This window comes from Schistocerca gregaria, chromosome 1, assembly GCF_023897955.1.
Source record: "Schistocerca gregaria isolate iqSchGreg1 chromosome 1, iqSchGreg1.2, whole genome shotgun sequence".
Taxonomy (NCBI): Eukaryota; Metazoa; Arthropoda; class Insecta; order Orthoptera; family Acrididae; genus Schistocerca; species Schistocerca gregaria.
The window spans coordinates 261,517,474-261,541,026 of NC_064920.1; the positions used below are offsets into that span (position 1 = coordinate 261,517,474).

The 23,553-nt window shown below is 44.4% G+C and overlaps 1 protein-coding gene across 1 annotated transcript in view; it reads left to right on the forward strand.

The window, feature by feature from the left end:
- LOC126339739 (inter-alpha-trypsin inhibitor heavy chain H6-like) overlaps positions 1–23,553 on the forward strand; it is a 160,154-nt gene that overhangs the window by 53,553 nt on the left and 83,048 nt on the right. Inside the window, exons 5-6 of the mRNA XM_050001658.1 lie at positions 9,322–9,436; positions 14,976–15,136. Coding sequence (XP_049857615.1) covers positions 9,322–9,436; positions 14,976–15,136 — 276 coding nt within the window. The remainder of the gene's footprint in view (positions 1–9,321; positions 9,437–14,975; positions 15,137–23,553) is intronic.

Consider the following 23,553-nt stretch of genomic DNA (forward strand, 5'->3'; position numbering starts at 1 on the left):
TAAAGGAGCAGGCTGTAATACTGCCCAATTGTTAATTACGAAAAACAATCTCGCATTTGCTCCTGAATTTGCTGTAGTATGACGATGTACGGAACGCAAACATAGTCCTTGTAGTAGGACATCTGTCAAATTTTAAATTTCCACCGGTATTGTTCGTTGCACCAATCACATGGGAGTAGCCTTGCTTCTATGGGTCGGAGCTAGAATCTAATTTCAGATGTCACAGATTATGCAGTTACCACAAACCAAGCAGAACACGTAAACTCTCTCTGTATAAGTACAGCATACATAGGTAATAATGCACTCTTCCGAAAAATACGTAAAACACATACAATAACCATTACAATAAAATGAAAGAGAGGGATGGATGTGGTAAATATCTAAAGCTACAGCCAATAGTTGGATCAACAATGTCAAAAAAACTGGTTAAAATTTCATAACAAAGAAAATAAAATTACAATGTGAACTGTTGAATGAATATTGAGCCTATTTAGAGGAACGGAGTGCTTTGAGTTGCAGTTTGCAATGGGTATACGGAAAATAAGTTCCAAATGGAAACCACTGTGAAAATGAAAAATCTTTTATTTGCAACAGTTAGCTACAACTTAGAGTTACTTATCTAAATAGTCGACGATTCGACTTAGACATTAGTCGTACCGTTGTACGAACTTCACTATGCCCTTGTCATAGAAGGCAGCCACCTGCGCTTTCCGCCAATTGCCGGCCTGAGTGGCCGTGTTTTAAGCGTTACAGTCTGCAACCGCGCGACCGCTACTGTTGCAGGTTCGAATCCTGCCTCGGGCATGGATGTGTGTGATGTCCTTACGTTAGTTAGGTTTAGGTAGTTGTACGTTCTAGGGGACTGATGACCTCAGAAGTTAAGTCCCATAGTGCTCAGAGCCATTTGAACCATTTTTTCCGCCAATTCTCTGCGCTTGTTTACGGCTCGTTCTCTGTGCCTAAATGTTGTCTTCGTAGCCAGCTGTGCATGTGAACAGAGTGGAAACTCACGGGCTGTATTTTAAGTGATCAACCACTTCCCAACGAAAACACTGCAGGAACATCTTCAATGCCCTGCGGCATTGTCTTGAAGAAGGAAGAGCATGACAGTTACGTTCTGTGAGCTCCATTCCTTCGAACGAACTTTCTCATCAGACCCTCGTACTTGGCGGGAGACGCTATTTTCCGGATCTTTAGATACTCATTGTGGGCTCAGAACTGAAAAAGGGATGTGACGCGATCGACGGGCGTACTAGAGACACTACCCAACACATCTGTGCAAAGCTTCATTCGACTTTCACAGTGGTTTCCAATGCGCGACAGATCGGAACATACTTTCCGAACAGCCCTCGTACCTGTGTGTGTTAATGTGGTCACTGAACTGCAACGTCGGCGATGGCCGCGGAATAATTATAGTGGCTCGATCAGTCGTGTGTTGGAATCCTCTTACTTAGTATATGATTCCCCAGGTGGTAATATTGTCCTCCGTGGCATTCCTTCGGTGACAGACTAGTCAAGGGTAATTGTTGCCATATAGACCCAAGTTCCTATGTACGTGGCTGTAACGTCTTCTGCACACACAGCGCTCCTTTTAACGTTCTGTACACTGTTTTGAAACAGTGTAAAATTCAGTTTAACTTTCCGATGGCCAAGGTACAATCTGTCCGCTTGTAGGATGCTTATCTCGACCCCAAATCTATAATTTTGATGAACCAGTCACACGTGTAGGAAACAGTTTAAATAATTCTACAGCGACAGTTTTTCAACACACACTGCAGTTCGTTAAGTTGCAAACAGAGTAATAATCTTTTAAAGCACATCAGTTTGCGGTATTCAATTATATGCAAACAATTTCATTCTAATAAAAACAGTCACCTTCAACTCACGAGGGAATTATCAATGCTCTTTATAGCACAATGAAGCTCGCAGTATACAGCCGGTGTAACGTCAAGTTCGAACCATGAGCGAAACATGAGATGTCAGCCGTCTATGTAGCATGTTCTTCCATCCGGCGCAGTACTAATACGTAACAAAACATACTTGAACATCTACACACATTTCACACACGCTGATTATCTGTCTTGGAATGTTATTATCGATATCGTTCTCACATCATAGTTCGTACAGTAGTTCTGCATATAACACGTGGTTTTATATGGATCACTTAACAAAGCAATAGATTGAGGATCAGAAAGAAGTTGAAATGTCTGTATACTCAATTAATCAGAGATCCTTGTATCAGCATAAATATAGTAAATGTTTTGGTTTTTGTATTCAGTCTAGAGACTGATGTGATGGAGTTCTCCATGCTACTCTATCCTGTGCAAGATTCTTCATCTCTCAGTACTTACTGCGACCTACATCCTTCTGAATCTGCTTAGTGTATTCATCTCTTGGTCTCCCTCTACGATTTGAACATTCCACGCCGCCCTCCAATACTAAATTGGTGATCCCTTGATGCCTCAGAATCTACCAACCGATCCCTACTTGTAGTCAAGATGCGCCACAAATTTCTCTTCTCTCCAATTCTATTCAATACCTCCCCTCATTAGTTATGTGATCTACCCATCTAATATTCAGCTTTCTTCTGTAGCACCACATTTCGAAAGCTCCTATTCTCTTCTTGTCTAAACTATTTATCGTCCACGTTTCACTTTCCTACATGGCTACTCTCCATACAAATTCTTTCAGAAACGACTTCCTGACACTTAAATCTATACTCGATGTTAACAAATTTCTCTTCTCCAGAAACGCTTTCCTTACCACTGCAAGTCTACATTTCCTATCCTATCTACTTTGACCATCACCAGATATTTTGCTCCTCAAACAGCAAAACTCCTTTACACCTTAAGTGCCTCATTTCCTACTCTAATTCCCTCAGCATCACCCGATTTAATTCGACTCCATTCCATTATCCTCGTTTTGCTTTTGTTGATATTCAAGTTATATCCTCCTTTCAAGACACTGACCATTCCGTTCAGCTGCTCTTCCAAGTCCTTTGCTATCTCTGACAGACTTACAATGTCATCGGTGAACCTTAAATTTTTTATCTCTTCCCAATGGATTTTAATTCCTACTCCAAAATTTTCTTTTTTGTTTCCTTCACTTCTTGCTCGATATACATATTGAATAACATCGGGGATAGGCTACAACCCTGTCTCACTCCCTTCTCAACCACTGCTTCCCTTTCATGCCCCTCGACTCTTATAACTGCCATCTGGTTTCTGTACAAATTGCAAATAGCCTTTCGCTGCCTGTGTTTTACCCCTGCCTCATTCAGAATTTGAAAGACAGTATTCCACTCAACATTGTCAAAAGCTTTCTCTAAGTCTACAAATGCTAGAAATGTAGGTTTGCCTTTCCTTAATCTATTTTCTAAAATAAGTCGTAGGGCCAGTATTGCCTCACGTGTTCCAACCTTTACGGAATCCAAACTGATCTTCCCCGAGGTCGGCTTCTACCAGTTTTTCCACTCGTCTGTAAAGAATTCGTGTTAGTACTTTGCAGCCGTGGCTTATTAAACTGATAGCTCGGTAATTTTCACATCTGTCAACACCTGCTTTCTTTGGGATATAGTAAAACATAGTTAAATTTCATAAAAGAGAAATAAAATATTCTAAGTCATCAAAGATGGGTGGTTGGTTGTTGCGGTTGGAGGAGGGGGGGGGGGGGGGGGAGGAGGAGGAACGACCATCACCAAATATCATCATTTGCTATGAGTAATATTCCTACACAGAGGAAATTAACTACAGTGATAAGAGTGGAATTAGTACATTGATTTAGCTGCTTGATTATGGTACGTGACTTCCGTTGTGGCACGTTTGTTTCTCTTTTTTGCGACGCACGGTAAGTGCCAATTGCACAGTAAGATGAGCGGTACAGACAGGAGTGGTAGTATGAAAACTGGGTCCACAGTATTTGAAAGGCTCGAAAGAGAAGAACGTTCCCATTTCCGAAACATAGCATTTGAAGGTATCGGAAACTAAACCGCCACGCCAAGGAGGTCATTCAATGGCCGTAAGGAAAGTAATGCAAAGATGGTCATCATTACTGTATTAACTAATGCAGCTGAAGTGGCTTTTCCTTCATACAAAGTTGCTACTCAACGTAATCTCCGTCAATAGCAAAGTTGTGCATTTCCGCCATCGCAGGATACAGCTGTTAACACCTCTTTGAGATTCATCAGGTCGGCACTATTTTCTCTTTGCTTCACAGCCACTTCCATCTTTAGAGTATCAGCAAAACGTTGCCCCTGAACACTACACTTTATTGGGAAAAACCGAGTTTGTAGGGTACGAAATCTAGGATCTGTAAGGAATAGAGGACTACACACCACTGCCATTTGCCCGTTACCTGATTTGTTTTCGTTGAGGTATACCGTCATGGGTTGTCATAGTGAAGTTGTATCTGTCTCTGATTCTCGTGGGTCTTACTAATAATGACAAGTCTTTGTCTGGAATCTCTCAACGTGACACGCGCTGTTCAATGTGCGGGCACATTCTAGAATATTTCAGACCAGTCACTAGAAATAACTACAATAATATGAGTATGACCTCACAATATCAGCGAAAGTAATGTCCACCATAAACTCTGTGCAATCCAAAAATTCTAGTGACCTTGACACTATATCAACACAGTTGACTTAACATTGAGCCTCTGAGTTTAATGATACACTCCTGGAAATGGCAAAAAGAACACATTGACACCGGTGTGTCAGACCCACCATACTTGCTCCGGACACTGCGAGAGGGCTGTACAAGCAATGATCACACGCACGGCACAGCGAACACACCAGGAACCGCGGTGTTGGCCATCGAATGGCGCTAGCTGCGCAGCATTTGTGCACCGCCGCCGTCAGTGTCAGCCAGTTTGCCGTGGCATACGGAGCTCCATCGCAGTCTTTAACACTAGTAGCCTGGACGTGAACCGTATGTGCAGTTGACGGACTTTGAGCGAGGGCGTATAGTGGGCATGCGGGAGGCCGGGTGGACGTACCGCCGAATTGCTCAACACGTGGGGCGTGAGGTCTCCACAGTACATCGATGTTGTCGCCAGTGGTCGGCGGAAGGTGCACGTGCCCGTCGACATGGGACCGGACCGCAGCGACACACGGATGCACGCCAAGACGCCACTTCCCAGCAAATTAGGGACACTGTTGCTCCTGAGGTATCGGCGAGGACCATTCGCAACCGTCTCCATGAAGCTGGGCTACGGTCCCGCACACCGTTAGGCCGTCTTCCGCTGACGCCCCAACATCGTGCAGCCCGCCTCCAGTGGTGTCGCGACAGGCGTGAATGGAGGGACGAATGGAGACGTGTCGTCTTCAGCGATGAGAGTCGCTTCTGCCTTGGTGCCAATGATGTTCGTATGCGTGTTTGGCGCCGTGCAGGTGAGCGCCACAATCAGGACTGCATACGACCGAGGCACACAGGGCCAACACCCGGCATCATGGTGTGGGGAGCGATCTCCTACACTGGCCGTACACCTCTGGTGATCGTCGAGGAGACTCTGAATAGTGCGCGGTACATCCAAACCGTCATCGAACCCATCGTTCTACCATTCCTAGACCGGCAAGGGAACTTGCTGTTCCAACAGGACAATGCACGTCCGCATCTATCCCGTGCCACCCAACGTGCTCTAGAAGGTGTAAGTCAACTACCCTGGCCAGCAAGATCTCCGGATCTGTCCCCCATTGAGCATGTTTGGGACTGGATGAAGCGTCGTCTCACGCGGTCTGCACGTCCAGCACGAACGCTGGTCCAACTGAGGCGCCAGGTGGAAACGGCATAGCAAGCCGTTCCACAGGACTACATCCAGCATCTCTACGATCGTCTCCATGGGAGAATAGCAGCCTGCATTGCTGCGAAAGGTGGATATACACTGTACAAGTGCCGACATTGTGCATGCTCTGTTGCCTGTGTCTATGTACCTGTGGTTCTGTCAGTGTGATCATGTGATGTATCTGACCCCAGGAATGTGTCAATAAAGTTTCCCCTTCCTGGGACAATGAATTCACGGTGTTCTTATTTCAATTTCCAGGAGTGTATTTTAAGTTATTTGTGTAACCAGTCTTTTAACAGTGAACATATCCTGAATAGTTGAAATGTGCTGAATTTAAGTCTTTATGTAAGAAATGAGATAAAGAAGTACCCTCATACTTCCATTCAATGGCACTTTTGCCCGCATTCTCTAAATTGTAGGCGTCTTCCTAACCATCTTATCACAAAGAAAATATTATACAAGCGCCAATTCGAGCTTCTAAAGTGTTCCGAGACTGCTATCTAAACATAAAGCGGACTATAAATTAACGGCTGCTGGTATATTTTGCGATCTGTCAAAGGCATTTGACTGTGTAAATCACAATATACTTTTATGTAAATTAGAATACTGTGATGTAACTGGAAATGCTGCAAAATGGTTCAAATACTGTATCCCTGACAGAAAACAAAGGATGTCAATAGGAAAGAGACGCATATTAAGCTATAAGGGATCACCCAGCGATAGCAATAACGTGTGGTGTCGTTTAAGGTTCCATCTTAAGGTCCGCACTTTTCTCGTGTATATCAATGACCTTCCATGCCAAGTTTGTTTTGTTTGCAGATGATACGAACATTACAGTAAACAATAAATCAAGTGCAGCCTTAGGAAAGTTGGTTAATCAAATTTTTATGGACATTAATAAATGGTTCCTAGCCAATTCTCTGTCACTAAACCTTGAAAAATAGCATACTAAATGCAGTTCAGGACTTGTAAAACGTTTCCAACCTGTATATGCCCAAATATGACGACAAGTAAAAGGAAGAAAATGAATTAACTTCATATACCGGTGATCTAAAGTCATGTAGAACTTTATAAAAGTCATCATATTCACGCCAGTGACTGTAAGACTTCCTTTATTTCACGATTGCAACTTCGGCCTTAGGCCATTATCAAGTGAAGATGTTATGGCTATTAGGCCATGCCAACCTAAAATGAACTGACACATTTTAGGTTGACATGGCCTAATAGCCATAACATCTTCACTTGATAATCGTGAAACAAAGAAAGTGTTACAGTCAGTGGCTTATATATGGTGTCTTTTATAAACGGAAGACGTTGATACTGTTAATTTCTTCTTATTACAGCTTGATACGAATGTTGTCAGGCACAGGTGACATAAAAAGAAAAAAAAGCAGCGTACTATGCTTACTTTCGTTCAACAATGTCTTATGTGATTGCTTTATGGGGTAACTCATCAAGCCAAGCTACAATTTTCCGAGCCCAAAAACGTGCAATATGAATTATTTGTGATACGAACTAAAGAACGTCCTGCAGAAGGCTGTTTAATGAATGAGGGATACTAACTACTGCTCTCCAATATATACATTCCTTAACTAAATTTATATTCAAACCAATAGCTCACTCATGGAATCAATACTAGAAATAAGAATAACGTTCACAAAGATTCAAAGTCCTTTACTTTGGTTCAGGAAGATATCCACTATTCAGCAGTATGCAATTACAGTAACATGACAGTAACCATATAAAGCTTAACTGATAATAAACTACACTGATGAATTTCTTAGCAGAACCGACTGGTGTATGTATGGTATTAATAATACCACATAATGTAAATATTTCGTGCAACCTGACTTCTCTACAAATTTTGTGCCATGGTTCGATAGTATTTTTATTTCTTTTTTTTTTAATAATTGATGGTTTCTGACGCATCAAGGGATCAGCAATTCAGTATTGGAGGACAGAGTGGATGGTAAAAGTCGTAGGGGGAGACCAAGAGATGAATAAACTAAACAAGTTCAGAAGGATGTAGGCTGCAGTACGTACTGGGAGATGAAGAGGCTTGCACAGGATAGATTAGCATAGAGAGCTGCATCAAACCAGTCTCAGGACTGAAGACCACAACAACAACAACATAATTGATGGTGTGTGGCTGCGATAGGCTGAGAATAAAATTTGACATGCACCTAAGTGTAGTGAACATTTAATATTTGGTGACAAGTTTTACATTCTTTTTAAGTGAAAAACGCTAAAGATTTTTTCTACCGATTCTACGTGCACAAGGACACTTTCATTTGCGACCTGTAGAAGATGCGTTGGCATACCTGTTCTCATTTTGTAAATATGTTTTTGCAGTCCTACTTTCTGACATGTTCCATATCCCAGAGGGAATCACTCTGCAGCAACTGGAACGAAAAGTACATGTAATGTCTGATCTAATCCATTCACCCATACACATCTTTACACACGTCGTTCACCCTGTCGTCATGGTCCATGGTGCATCACAGTTCCCTCGACACCAGATTTGTACAGCGTCACTATTCCATACACGGTATATTGTAACCAGAGCATGTGGAGAGTTCACAAACTTAAGCGTTTTGGTCCTTAAAGCCAACGGTCAAGCCCTTTTGGACATCAGATAAATCGCTCTGTTTCCGCATTTTGACAACGTCTGCGCAGTTTTCTGCGTCCTCCAAACGCTTTATATACACTCCACTGCCAGTGCTGTCATCTTCACGTTGATGTCTAACATAGGAAAGGAACGTGTATATTGATACTGGACTTCTACCACGTCACTGACGATTCTTATTGACAATTGGTTCTGTGAATAAGAAGGTTTAATTGACTAAGTGACAAAATAAATGATAAAAAATTAGTCCTCACGAGCGTGCACACACACACACACACACACACACACACACACACACACACACACACACACACACACACACACACACACACACAGACACACTGCGGCTGTATCGGGATTAGGATCCAATTCGTAATTCGTTCCATATGTGAGTCCAGGTTCCTAAACGTTGTGTAGGAAGAAGGTTAGAAGTCGTGAGAGAGAGGAGAGAGTACTAGCACTTACTGATAAATAAGATCAAATAGATAGTTTGAAAATAAATAGATACTATACTGAAGACTCTGTTGTCTCCGTCACGCATCAGATTCAGGCATATGGTGACACGACAGATCACAATAGCTATGATGACAAATCAGTTATAGTGAAAAACATATTCCACAATGGAAAATATATTCCTAACCCTCAAAGTCAATAATAGCACAGCAAATTGTTGGATTCCTCATGACACGAACTGTCACAATTATTGCAATACTTCACGAGAATTGTTTCGCCGCTTTTAAGTGATTAGTTGAATGCACAATTTTCCATTCCCTTATTTCTAGAGCCGCAGGGCGAGTGGTAGGCCTAATAGGAATATGGCGAGCAATAATAATATTATAATGTCAAACTCTGATAGTAAAGAAATTTTGTTACAGCAGGACTAAACAATGACTGCCAACATTTTGTTGTTGCAGCTCGTAGATGATCTGGCGGTGGAGGTGCGCATAGAGGAGCAGGCACCCCTGCGGCTGGTGGAGGTGCCCAGGTTGCAGGAGAGCAACGAAGTGCTAGAGTCGCCGGACAATGACAGTAAGTCTTCAAAAATAAGGTAAACGTGAGTTTCAGCTTGTATGAGATGTTAAGGGATACTGAAAAACTATTTTAGATTGATATACCTTGTTGCGTAGCAATTTCATACTAGCTATCTCTTACTGGAATTAACACCAGAAAGATAATCTTAGTCTCAGAGCCTGAGTGATTACTCAGCACAGCACCAAACGACAGTGGTAAATCACATGCAGGACTTCACAAGAGCCTGCTGTTGCCTTACAAATAAATACGACATCATCTTTGAGCATACACGAATTTTAAATGGACTCTTCAAACTACGGGGGCACAGTCATCAGAGAGATTGTGGAAGAAAAAACATCAATCATAATACTGGTATGATACTCAACATACGTGGAAGCGGGCACTTGATACCGAGAGACTGTTAAGATTATACCGTGTATTACATCTGCATCTACATGACTACTCTCCAATTTACAGAGGGTTCATCGAACCACAATCATACTATCTCTCTACCATTCCACTCCCGAACAGCGCACGGGAAAAACGAACACCTAAACCTTTCTGTTCGAGCTCTGATTTCTCTTATTTTATTTTGATGATCATTCCTATCTATGTTGGTTAGGCTCAACAAAATATTTTCGCATTCGGAAGAGAAAGTTGGTGACTGAAATTTCGTGGAAAGATCTCTCCTCGACAAAAACTTCTTTGCTGTAATGACTTCCATCCCAATTCGTGTATCATATCTGCCAAACTCTCTCCCCTATTACGTGATAATACAAAACGAACTGCCCTTTTCTGCACCCTTTCGATGTCCTCCGTCAATCCTACCTGGTAAGGATCCCACACCGCGCAGCAGTATTCTAACAGAGGACGAACGAGTGTAGTGTAAGCTGTCTCTTTAGTGGACTTGTTGCATATTCTAAGTGTCCTGCCAATGAAACGCAACCTTTGGCTCGCCTTCCCCACAATATTATCTATGTAGTCTTTCCAACTGAAGTTGTTCGTAATTTTAACACCCAGGTACTTAGTTGAATTGACAGCCTTGAGAATTGTACTATTTATCGAGTAATCGAAGCTGAAAGTGACTTGATTCTTGGTGCTGATGTAAACGCAAATCTCAATGGACACTAGAGCGTCAGTTACGTCTGTACCATTTTGTAACTTCTTCGATAGACTGTTGCTCTTTCGGACGAAACCAACATTGGACACTAATGAATGGTCTCATTTTCATAGAGAATTAACGCTTCAAATGCGCCGAGAACATTTGATAACCATTAGCAGTTGTAGATTCGATATAATATGCTCATGAAGGCAATATTCTACAAACTTCCTGGATGTTAAAACTGTAAGGTTATATCGTCCATGTTGACAATTTTTTATGGAAACTGTGACTATTTTGACAATAAATGCTGAAGTAAAACAAGTTATCTGTGTCAGTTTTTATTTCCTCCTAGGACGCGTTTCGAGAGTTTCTGCTCTCATCTTCGGGTGGAAAATAGCCGTATATTGTGCATGCAAATTCATTTTCATAGGTGTATTGCACAAGAACATTCAGTTCACTTATGAATATGAAAATCAGATCTCAATAAACTTTCTGGACCTCACTATGACTAAAAAAAGCAATGAACACGTGCTTAGTATTTACAGAAAACCGACAACTACAGATGTAAATATGCATACTTCTTCATGCCACCCACACACACGCGAATCAGCAACCTATACATCCATGTTGCACAGAGCACACAAAATGCGATTAAGTACGGAAACACTCCAATATGAAACTGATGTCATCAAACAGATAGCAGCCGCAAATGGTTTTCAACCTACACTCACAGAGAAAATATCTAAGAAAGTTAAGAAAGGAACAGATTAAAAAAGGAACAGACAGAAACGTAAATAAGAACAACAAATAGACAGACACCAGGACAATATGCCTTCCCTACTTTGGTATCGTTTCACAAAAATGTGCGTTAGCTGCATCCACCTGGTACACATGTGACAAGATATCGCTGTTCTCCACCTGAAGATGGAGTATAAACTCTCGAAACCAGTTGTGGGAGGAAATAAAAAGTGACTGACACAGATACATAGTTTTATTTCAACTATTATTGCTATAACTGTGCCGGACCGAGACTGGGACTACATGCCTTTGTCTTTTGAGGGCACGTTTTTTATGAACTGAGCTATCCAAGTACGATTGAAGACCCGTTCTCAAGCTTTTACTTCTGGGAGTACCTCATCTCGTATCTTCCAATGACAAAAGTCGCAAGTTCGAGTCTTGGTGTGGTTCAAATGGCTCTGAGCACTAAAAGAGCTGCGCATTGTACTCCCCTCCAATCTATGAGAAAGTTGTCCAGACCCTGTTGTGGTGCTGGTCTCCTACTGACATTGCGATCGGAAGTGATGGGCACGTGACCGGAGCTCAGGGTAATCTGTATGCTAACGTAGATAATATGGATTAGTCTCTTGTGAATGACTGCATCAAGGAATTCTGGTTGGTTGCCAGCCATAAGATACATCGTAGGCCGTGAGGGCCCATAATGACTAGGCTGTGGCCTTCCACTGGAGCAGTAGTCTTCCATTGCCATTAGTGAGACTAGTTGGATCCATTAGGCGTCTTGGTGGATGATATGCTGCCACGAACGTGATATGTCTATGAGATGAGCTATTGATGACACTAGTATCCTCCATGTATTGCTTTGAAGTAAGATGTTTCTGACGATGGGCGAGAGATGTATGCCTGTTGACTGAAATTCCTCCAACAGCCGTTGAGCTGTCCGTCTGGTAGCAAAAGTAACTGACTGCAAACCCATGCACTTCAAGTAGGCCCCCCTCACCACAGACACATTAGAGCCTTTTCATGCAAGAATTAAGGAAATTCCGTATCCTGTGTGTGTGTGTGGGGGGGGGGGGCTATTAGCGTATCACATAAAAAGATTTAAGCCTCTTAGATTGGGCCGTAGAGATGTTATAACTGTAATGTGGTGATAGACCTCCTCGTTTGCAGCCGTGCCTTGCTGTAGAATGATCTGCAGCAGTTGTTCCATAGAAGTCAGAGGTGTCTTGACTATGACGTCTGAGAATCTGTCTTTTGGAGATGCTGCAGTGACTTTGTCCTGAAATTCTTCTTCCTTAGTTGTTGTTAGATCCTGTTGATGCATACCACTATCAGTGGCACAGGCCTGACGCTCTCTTCCGTTAAGACCTGCCTGATGGCGCTGCTTGTACCCTTGAGCTGCAGAAATGCTCGTTATTGCATCATGCCTGTCAGACAGGGGTGGTAGCCACCATCCTGCGCCGACGCCAACTTCTCATAAGACCTGGCCAGACAAATCGGTGTGACTCAGCTCGCGGCGATGGCTTTGGTGTCCAGCAGCAATTGATGCCATACCATTAAAGAGCGGATGACTCACCGAGTGCCTTTGGTGTGTGAGCTGTCGCAGCGTGAAACCGACTGAAACCTCATTAGCAGTTTACATGTTTAGCGCGATTTGACAGATTTGCTTCCCGCCGCTGCTGCCTCAGTTGCTATTGTTAGGACATGGCCAACAAATGCGCCGGCAGGTGCACTCAAACGCCACAGCCGGCGGCGATTGTGTATTCTGGGGCAGGTTACGCTCAGACGCAATGGCAGTGTGGTGCCCGCAGCGCCAAAATCACACTGTGTGTGATCGATACGATACAAAAACTAGCAAAGAAATGCGGCCTCGTCGTCAAGGCTCAAGAAGACACGCTGCGCCACCAGGCTGCTTTCTGGCTGGGCAGACCTTAAGAATACAGAATCGCTTCTCGGCAGTAGGCTGTGTACACCTGCTGGCGTATTTGAATGCATTCTCACACTGTAAGAGGAAGCTGCAGCGACGAGAGGCAGACCTGTCGTATCCCTGTTCTTACGCAAGCTGCTAACGCGGTTTCCGCCGCTTCGACGGTGTGACAGATGATGCAGCAACAGCACTCGCTACAGCCAACTTTCTTGCCTGTTCCACTGTCATCCACTTCGGTTTCAGCTATGTTGCCGTGTTATGTTCAGCCTTAACAGACTTTTAGATGAAACAGCATTGACAGGATAGTCAGCTGGGTGAGGGTTAGTCTTCTCAGATGCGTGCTTGGGAGCACCTGCCGTGGCCCTTCGGCAAGGTTACTTCCCTTTCCCGTTGATGGGTGCGGTGGCCTTGCTGGTGGCAGCAAAACTGGGTCGTGGGCTTATGGTCGATGAGTTTGCGGCTACAGAACGCAAAACGCGTCTTCAGGTGGCGATACGCTTAAAGCAGACGCAATCACGATAGCGAGCCTGGCGCTGTGGCCGAGCGGTTCTAGGTGCTTCAGTCCGCAATCGCGCTGCTGATACGGTCTAAGGTTCGAATCCTGCCTCGGGATTGGATGTGTGCGATGTACTTAGGTTTAAGTCTAGGGGAGTGATGACCTCAGATGTTAAGTCCTATAGTGCTCAGAGCCATTTGAACCAATTCACGATAGCTGGTGACGTTTTCCTGGTCGCAGCGTGTGCAGAGGGATGACTGTTCCTTTTTTGTTTGATGTGTTCTCCAGCGTAATTCATGCATCGCGACAGCAAGGACAGCGACCTGCGACGTGGATAACGACCTGACAGTTGTAGAATGGTTGTCTGCTCTCCTGCTGTATGAGTTTCCGGATCGCTACGAGGTGCATGACGTGCTAGATGTCACGGTTTTAGGCTATAAATCTCACTACAACCAGCGCCAATGGCGACTTTTTGCGCTTTTTCGGTGAAGGTACGCGTGTCACAGAGTGAATGTCACACCAATGGCCGATGTCCTCTGGCAGGTATATGCTCCAAAACGAATTTGTGCAGCAGAGCATAAAAAAACATTTTGAATAGATTGTTCACCTAAAGCAAAAAATTGCACTAAGACAGCAGCTGCCACTCTCCGAAATCTGTAGTCACAGTCCTGAAGTTTTCAGCCAGTTTCAGTGCAACCTTACTGGGAAGCATTCTCCGCGGGCTTAACGGTGAAGGTCCCACTGCCTATGCCGTAATTATCTCTGGCAAATTAGAAGACGACTGCAGCGGTTTTGCTTCGTTTGTGAGCTTTTCAGCTTTTCGGCGTGGTACAAAGATCTGTGTGAAGCCGTCTGCATCTGGTGCAGGTTTTTCTTCCGGGCTCTTCGCCTTTGTCGAACGTTGCACTCATGCAGTCGAAGCATACGCCTTTCTCTTATATTTCGACTTACGTCCCGACGAGGAAGGCATTTGGCGAGCCCCACCCAGGGACATGGGCAGGGACACGACTGCAAGTTAACAAAGCAAAGTTTGTCGTGAATCCATCCGCAACGTGCTTGGTGACAGTCTCACTGAGTGACATCGCTAACTCGAAAGCTGTTTGACGGACTGACAAGTTGTTTCAACCGGTCGGTGAGCCAGCCGGGCTTTCATGTGTACCTTAGGGGCCAGGCTTCGGAACACCTGCATCGTTCACGGCTCTAGTTAGACGATTCAGGATTACAGCTCCCTCAGAGTACAAGCAACACTAATCAGGAAAGTCGTAGACTGAGAGTGCTGAGTGTTAACCTGTTGCAGCGGACCCCCTGGCTCGCATCGAGCGGCCCACGCTGTCGTCTGCCATCGTGCGCTGGTCGCCCACCGAGGAAGAGCAGCGGCAGCGGGGCGCGGAGGGCGTCTCCGGCCAGCTGGTGGTGCGCTACGACGTGGACCGCGACGCCAGCCCCAGCCAGATACTCGTGAGTCTCCGCACTTCCCGCTGATCACATTAATCACTGTATTTCCTAAACAAATCTATTTCAGGCGGAAAAGAGCATACTAACTGAGGCGCCCGCTAAACCCGCTGGGCAGAACAGGAGATTAGGATTGTGGAAAGGGCCAAAATAAGGTCTCGGTCAGTTTCACTTCAAAATTTATTGTAATTTAATAATACCTTTTAACAAAAGCGGCACAAAGCCGAACTTTTACAACTACGGGTTTCAAACTCAAATTCTTTCACGGCTGAAGGCCTCCAAACAAGAATCTTAAAAGTAACAAAATAAATTTCAAGTAAACGAAGACATGCAGTTAAAGTTACAAATAAAGTTTATATATATATATATATAAAATCACAGCTAGGCTGAAAGCCTCTAGGCAAAAGTGGAGAGAAAAACATAAACAAGATGCAATACAAGCGGCTGAAGGCCTACAATAAAATTTTAAAGATTTTAAAATAAATTATCATAACCTTTCAAAGGCAGAAGGCCGCAATGCTTTTGCTTAGGGTAATTTCAAGAATAAGGTTTTAAGCGGCTGAAGGCCTCCAATTGATTTTCCAAATCTCAAAATATCATAAACCCTTAAGGGCAGACGGCCCACAGTTAATTTTCTAAAATTAAAAAATATATATATATAACCATAAGCCTTAAGTTTTAAGTAGCTGAAACCGCACTAAAAGAAAGGACAACACGACGGCAATACCCTTTCAGCAAATATCCACTTGCCGGAATTCAAACTTACTTATACGCGGGTGAAGACCTTTAATTTACATAAAACACCGTAAAACCAAGAATTTTTTAAATCGTTGGCTATGACAGATTATGAACAGACAATTAAACAACGGTGAGAAAGATAGTAAAGACAACGGCACTCATAAGCCTCCAGGGAGGTCGGTCTGCCCTCGTCCACTTAGGTGCGACAGGTGGTGAGCCCAACTATACTTGATCCGTCAGAACCCAGCCAAGGGACAGCCACGGGCCGACCGACAAAACGATTTGCTTGCCAGCAATCGGTACATGAGAAGCCAAACACAAAATATTACGGACGTAATTATTCACAATCAAATATGTAAATGTATTAAGCTGTCAAAACTACAAACCGTGTTGGACAGCGACAACAGGTGAGGAAAGGACACTGCCCGAAATTCCGTTAGTGGCCAGGGCAGGTAAGGAACACTAACGGCCACAAGGCAGAAAACTCCACTGGTACTCTTGAATTTGAAGTACGGTAAAATAGTTAACTTCACCAAAAAGAAACACTGCCTGAATTTACGGAAGTGGTCATCGCAGGTAACCAGACCATTAAGGCCACAAGGCAGAAATTTCCGCTGGTGCACGTGAATTGTAGTGAACCGATATAGTTAATTCCACCGCACGGCGGCTCTGTTTCACCACTACAAACACTCGGAGTTGCTCACAAGAAAAGCTCACCAACAGCGAACCACCGAAACGAACGAGACAACATGAACGGACGTGGCTTGGGTACTTAACTCACGATTCAATTTTGACGTCCTGGGTCGGTGAGCGACGAAGCTCGTAGCGATTGTATAGCTCCAGACACGCTCCAACACTGCACAGGGACCGCCAGCAGAAATAACGCCAACTATGCACTCAACCTGACAAAAACTTGCGAGAAGACCTGAACGATACCCATCAGTAACTAAGCATGCACGAAGACAATCGGGAGTCGATGCACACACACGTAGCGGACACATGAACGATCGGCGAACCAAAAGCGTAGTCCAGTAGGACGACCGACCGACGATCCAGCAAGATCATGGCCCAGCTCAAGCGTTGCATGGCGGCAGTGGTCGGGCGAGCTATGTCGACGTAGCCCTCACTGCTCCAACCCGACTGCACTAGCGCCACATTGCAACTCCCTGACTGGCACGTCTGGACTGCACTCCAGACGCGTTCCAACTGGCTGGCAGCCAGAACTCGCGACCCAAACTGGCTTACTACAGACAACGACCGGGAAGTAATAGCAGTCGATCAAAGAAACTACGAGAGGGGATATATTGATATGCGCTGCTAGCTAGGCAAAGCAGCAACTCAGTGACACCGATAATTTAAATTAACGTGGAGAGGTGGAAGTACGTTAAAAAAAGGGTGTAAAGTACATGATGGCGGGAACATAAGCAACGCATGGCTCACTAGCCTCCCTGATGCGCAGCTATCGAATTTTTGCTTTTTTCTTCTTAATATATGCGATTTTTATTTACTACTGTCTCAAGATACGAGTATATGACACATCAACGGCAGTGGCAACCGAAAACCGGTTTCTAAATAAAAGAAACGAATCCAGTACGGAACTAGTGATTTTCAAGTATCTGAGTTGCAGTCAAGTTCATGTTGTCGTTTTACGTTCCACTATACTTCAGTAATTTACCAATTGTCTTCTTCAGGTATCACGGGGAGATGTCGATGCTCGCTGTTTGTACTCCAACTTAGCTGTGGTTGGAACACCCTCATACTACCCTAGCCATTATTTCCAAGCGCCAATAAACAATATAAGAGACACAGTAATATAATTGTACTCTGCCTATGGTTAGACGCCTCGCTGAATTTTTTTAACAACTATTTCACCATCGCATGCATAAGGGGCGATCAAGAAGTCTCCGTTCGTAGTCAATGCAGTCCAGAATCGTTATGGCATTCAGGCAAAATCACCCGGAGCTTTGAGGAAAATCATGTAACCTACGCAACAGGTTCAGGATACGCGTCTGGTAATACACCGCCGTCTGCTGCGCGAAGAAGTTTGCAACTGCCTGCTGTACACACACGTCCATTAGGAATGTTCGACACTCTAAGGCCTGTTTTAAGGGACTGAAGATCTAACAATCAGATAAAGAGAGAGAGATCAGAGACTATAGGGTCGTTGCTCGAGTGTTTCCACTTGAGTTGGCGATATGGGGACGAGCGTGTTTCATGTACATTCTTCATTCACCAAAAGATGTCTACCGGTGTTCGTCCTCTGGCAGCCAAGAAAAGGAAAAGAGCACGTTGTTCCTGTTTGGGCGCATTTGGTAATAACGTCGTCATGGTTCACGTTTCCCCATTTATCGTAAGCAGGTCGGAAAGATACGAATACCACACTTATTCCTTGCCTACATATCGGTGCTTATAACCCACATCGGGGTCACACTACGCTGCACACACGCTGCAGCAACACCCTCGAACGGAAACATTCCCCCCCACCCCCCACCCCTGATACAGTCCAAGACAAAACGAAAGACACACCACCAAGGAATTATCCGAACTGGGTGTGATAAACACGTAAAAAACAAATAGTTACAATTTCAGAAAAATTGTATCGTTTATTCAAGAGAAAGAGATTCACAAATAGAGCAAATCAATAATCGTTGGTCCCCCTCCGACCCGTATGCAAGCTATTATTCGGCATGGCGTAGACTGACAGACTTGCTGGATTCCGTAGCGCAGCGGTACCATTACCGCTTACTACTTGAGGGGCCGGGTTCGATTCACGGCAGAGGACTGGGTGTTGTGTGTCCTTCATCATCATTTTCATAGTGATTGACACGCTAGTCGCCGAAGTGAAGTCAACTAAAAAAAGAGACTTGCAATACGGCGGCCGAACCCCGAAGGGGATTTCCCGGCCAATATCTACATCTACATCTACATCCATACGCCGCAAGCCACCTGACGGTGTGTGGCGGAGGGTACCTTGAGTGCCTCTATCGGGTCTCCCTTCTATTCCAGTCTCGTATTGTTCGTGGAAAGAAGGATTGTCGGTATGCTTCTGTGTGGGCTGTAATCTCTCTGATTTTATCCTCATGGTCTCTTCGCGAGATATACGTAGGAGGGAGCAATATACTGCTTGACTCTTCGGTGAAGGTTTGTTCTCGAAACTTTAACAAAAGCCCGTACCGTGGTACTGAGAGTCTTCCACTGGAGTTTATCTATCATCTCCGTAACGCTTTCGCGATTACTAAATGATCCTGTAATGATGCGCGCTTCTCTCCATTGGATCTTCTCTATCTCTTCTATCAACCCTATCTGGTACGGATCCCACATTGCTGAGCAGATTCAAGCAGTGGCCGAACAAGCGTACTGTAACCTACTTCCTTTGTTTTCGGATTGCATTTCCTTAGGATTCTTCCAATGAATTTCAGTCTGGCATCTGCTTTACCAACGATCAACTTTATATGATCATTCCATTTTAAATCACTCCTAATGCGTACTCCCAGATAATTTATGGGATTAACTGCTTCCAGTTGCTGACCTGCTATTTTGTAGCTAAATGATAAGGGACCTATCTTTCTATGTATTCGCAGCACATTACACTTGTCTACATTGAGATTCAATTTCCATTCCCTGCACCATGCGTATATTAGCTGCAGATCCTCCTGCATTTCAGTACAATTTTCCATTGTTACAACCTCTCGATGCATCACAGCATCATCTGCAAAAAGCCTAAGTAAACTTCCGATGTCATCCACAAGGTCATTTATGTATATTGTGAATAGCAACGGTCCTATGACACTCCCCTGCGGCACACCTGAAATGCCATACGATCATTTCATTTCATTTGGATGCCCTCCAGACAATTATCATGCCAAATTCTGTGCAGCTAGCACGTAATATCGTCAAAATCCCGAATGGTTGGAGGGCGCTGCCCACAATGCTCCAAGCGTTCTGAACTGGGAGATATTTGGTGACCTGGTTGGGCAAGGTAGGGTTTGGCAAGCACGGAGATAACCGTTAGGAACTCTCGCTGAGTGCGGGCCGGCATTAACTTGCTGACATTAAGGCCAGGACGGCCTGCCGTGAGGAGCAACAAAACGAGACAAAGAATATAATCGACGACCGCTGTGGTGTGCTGTGAGACGTCATGGACGACTACCAAAGGGGTCCTGTGAAAAGAATTGACGCGCCAGGTTATCATTTTTAGTTCTAAGACTTCTTCACTGGTCATCGGGCTCATTTCTAAGCGGGCGACATCAATGGAGACAATTCTGGCCCTAATATGTGCCTACAGACAGTCGTGGGATACCAATCAACATACTGCAAGAGAACCAGGAGTAGTGGTTGGGGTGTCATTTCAGTTCATTGCAGGACCTCTTTGGCCGCCATCCGCGGCACCCTTACAGCACGGTGGTACGGTGACGATATTTTATGTCTCGTTTTGATATTCTCCTTGGCAAGCCATCCTGGGCTTTCATTTCAACAAGACAATGCCCGCCCACATACTACGAGCGTTTCTACTACTTGTCTTCGTGCTTGGCAAATCCTGCCTTGGCCAACGGGGTCGCCAAATCTCTCCCAAACTGAGAACTTTTGTAGCATCACGGACAAGGCCTTCCAACTATTTCGAGATTTTGACGTTCTAACGCGCCAATTGGACAGAATTGGGCATGAAAGCCCCGTAGAGGACATCCAACAACTCGGTCAATCAATGGCAACCCAAGTAAATTATGGGACAGAGGTGGACCAACGTGTTAGTGAATTTCTTAATTTGTGGAGCTCTTTCTCTTGAGTGAAACATTGAATGTTTCTGAAATTGTTCTCTTGAGTGAATCATTGAATGTTTCTGAAATTCTAATCATTTGCTTTTCTGTATATGTACATGACATCTACCGATTTCCGTTTCCTTCAGATAATTCCTTTGTAGAGCGTCGGATTTTTTTCTTATAATGCATCACGCAATTGCAATTTTGGCTTTAAGTAATCATTATCAAGTTGTTTAGATAGTGAAACAAAGCAGATGCCAAAATGAACAAAACAAAGAAATGATCTGAGCTTGTATGACTTTTTCCAGCGTTACTTACACCGTCAGGATACAATGATAGTCCGAAACATAATGACTGTCTCTTTCACAGCATCTGATTCACCGTAATACGGCAATGATTACACATGACATGGATTTGGCAAGTCGTTGGTAATTTTCCCTAACTACGTGTCACCTGTTAATGTGTCAGGATTGGCGAGGAAGGGAAAACAGTAGGCACCCTTTGAGGAGATGAAGTTAAACATTTTATAAGAGGCATGATGGTTTAATTCAGTAAAAAGTGGTTGAAGGCAGGCCTAGAGAAGCAGCCGAAACTGAGCGGGCTGCTGCCCAAGAGAGTAGGAGAGGAGAGAGTCTAGTCGGGTCGGAAGCCGCCAGCAGAAGAGAACGGAAGGCGTGTCCGCGCCCGCCGGCTGGCAGTGGCTCCACCCCCACGTGACCACTTCCAAAACTCCCTATTGGACAGGTAAATTGTAGACGCGCGGTTCGGTAGAGCTACCTCGTCAGCAACACGTGAGTTTTGCTGCTGATGGCTCAACGCTCGAGTTCCGAAGTCTTTCTGTGCAGTTTTAATGCAACGTGACTTACGAGCGGAAACTAGCCGCCACGCAGAAGGCACTGGCGGACATTAATTGAAATATAAAAGATTAAATTTTTATAATATTGCGTCCATTCAGTAACAGCCCCTACAGCACACACCATAGATCTACGCATAGGTGACGTAGTTCCCGTAAATTACGTTTTCGGGCGCGGATGTGGCATCTAATAGTATTTTACGTATCTCCTGTTGGGTTCAGATCGGGTGATTCAGCGTCCGCGACATCAATGTGAGTTCAGTGTCACGCTCATCGGAACACTGTAGCACGATTCTGGCATTGTCATTTACCTTGATGGAAGAGGTTTTTGTCGTCAGGGAAGACATCAAATGTGAACGAATGGTGATGTCCTGTAATAATTTCCACGCAGTCCACAGTTCTCAGGAAGCCTTCCATTACTATGACAGAACCCACTGAAGCCCAGGTGATTTTCTTCCACAGAATAGTACTAGCCCCCACTAGCTTGCATCCGTAGAGTGGTTGCATGTTGAGCCGTTCGCCTATGTGGCAGCCTCTCCAGACACGACCATCGATCTGGTGAAACTTGGTTCATCTCTCCAGGCGACAGATTTCCATTGATCCGCCATCCAATCTCAAAGATCCTGTGCTACTACAATCCTAACTGACGATGTCGTAGGCCAACATTGGAGATGCAGTTGTAGACTGCTGAACAGCCTATGTTCAATATGTGCCCTGGACAGTGCACTCAGGATCACTTGTTCCTGCACCATCATTGAAGCCTGCTGTCGGAATTGGCATAGCTATCCGCCTATCATGGTTTATAGAGAGAGTAAGCCTCCGATCTCCACGTTCTGCAATGATGCATGGGCGTCCAGTACCGTTTCCCCTACTGGAGCTTCCTCCATCCCTCAAACATTTTCCACAAGCACTCACCACAGTAGCATCCGGACGACCTTCCAACCTCGCTGCTTCAAAGATATTCGTTCGTTCGTAGGCGCTGGACCACGACAGTCTGCCCTTTCTCGAAGTCACTTATGTCAAGAATGTTCACCTTGGCGACTCATAATCTCGCTATGATGGTATCCGAGCAACGTTTTTGACTTGCGTTGATCCGGGTGCTTCTTAGCTATCACAAATCACACCATTCACTGTACGCCATTTAAATCATGAATTGCTAAGACGATTTGTGACTTCGGAAACGAGTGAGTTATCGACAGCTATTTTTGAGACAAGATACTCTAAGATGTGTGTCTTTGGCTGATCTGTACCGTCGCTCTTGATGGTGTTATTATTTGCACCTGCTGACCAATATTCGATCTTCTTTACATTGAGGTTTAGTCCAGACTATTCAAGGCTGTTATTCTATACTTGGAGCTTTTGTTGAAACTTGTTTGAGACTTCAGCGGCAGTAGAACATCATCAGCATACAGCAGCTCTCAAGAAGCTGATATCTGAACATATCTGATGACCGTGTCCGTTAATTATAAAGAAGTGAAGAGGGAAAAGAGCAGATCCATGATAGACAGATAAGAAAACAGCATAAAGTACTCGACTTTTATGTTTACGTTTCATGGGATAGTGTTCTACCAATTGAGCTACCAAAGCAATTCTCACAATCCATACTCACAGCTTTACTTCCGCCAATACCTCATTTCCTACCTTACAAACTTCACAGAAGGTCTCCTGCGGAATTCGAAAGATTCGCACTCCTAGAAGGGAGGATACTGCAGAGACTTGGGATAGCCACAGACTGGGCGGATGCTTCCAGAACGAGATTTCCAATTTGCAGCAGAATGTAGGCTGATATGAAACTTCCTGGCAGATTAAAACTGTGTGCTGGTCCAAGAACGCGAAAGACAAAGGTCACGAATTCGAGTTTCAGTGCGGCAGATAATTTTAATCTGCCAAGAAGTTCCATATCAGCGTAAACCCCGCTGCAGAATCAAAATATTATTCTAGAATCAATTACTGTTCACAGAAATGTAAATGAATTCGGGTGACATGAGCAACCGAACTTGATGGTGTAAGAATGTTGCCAGAACGTAGTAAGTCCTCGCAAAATCGTTATCAGCACAGGAATAAATTGTGTGGCA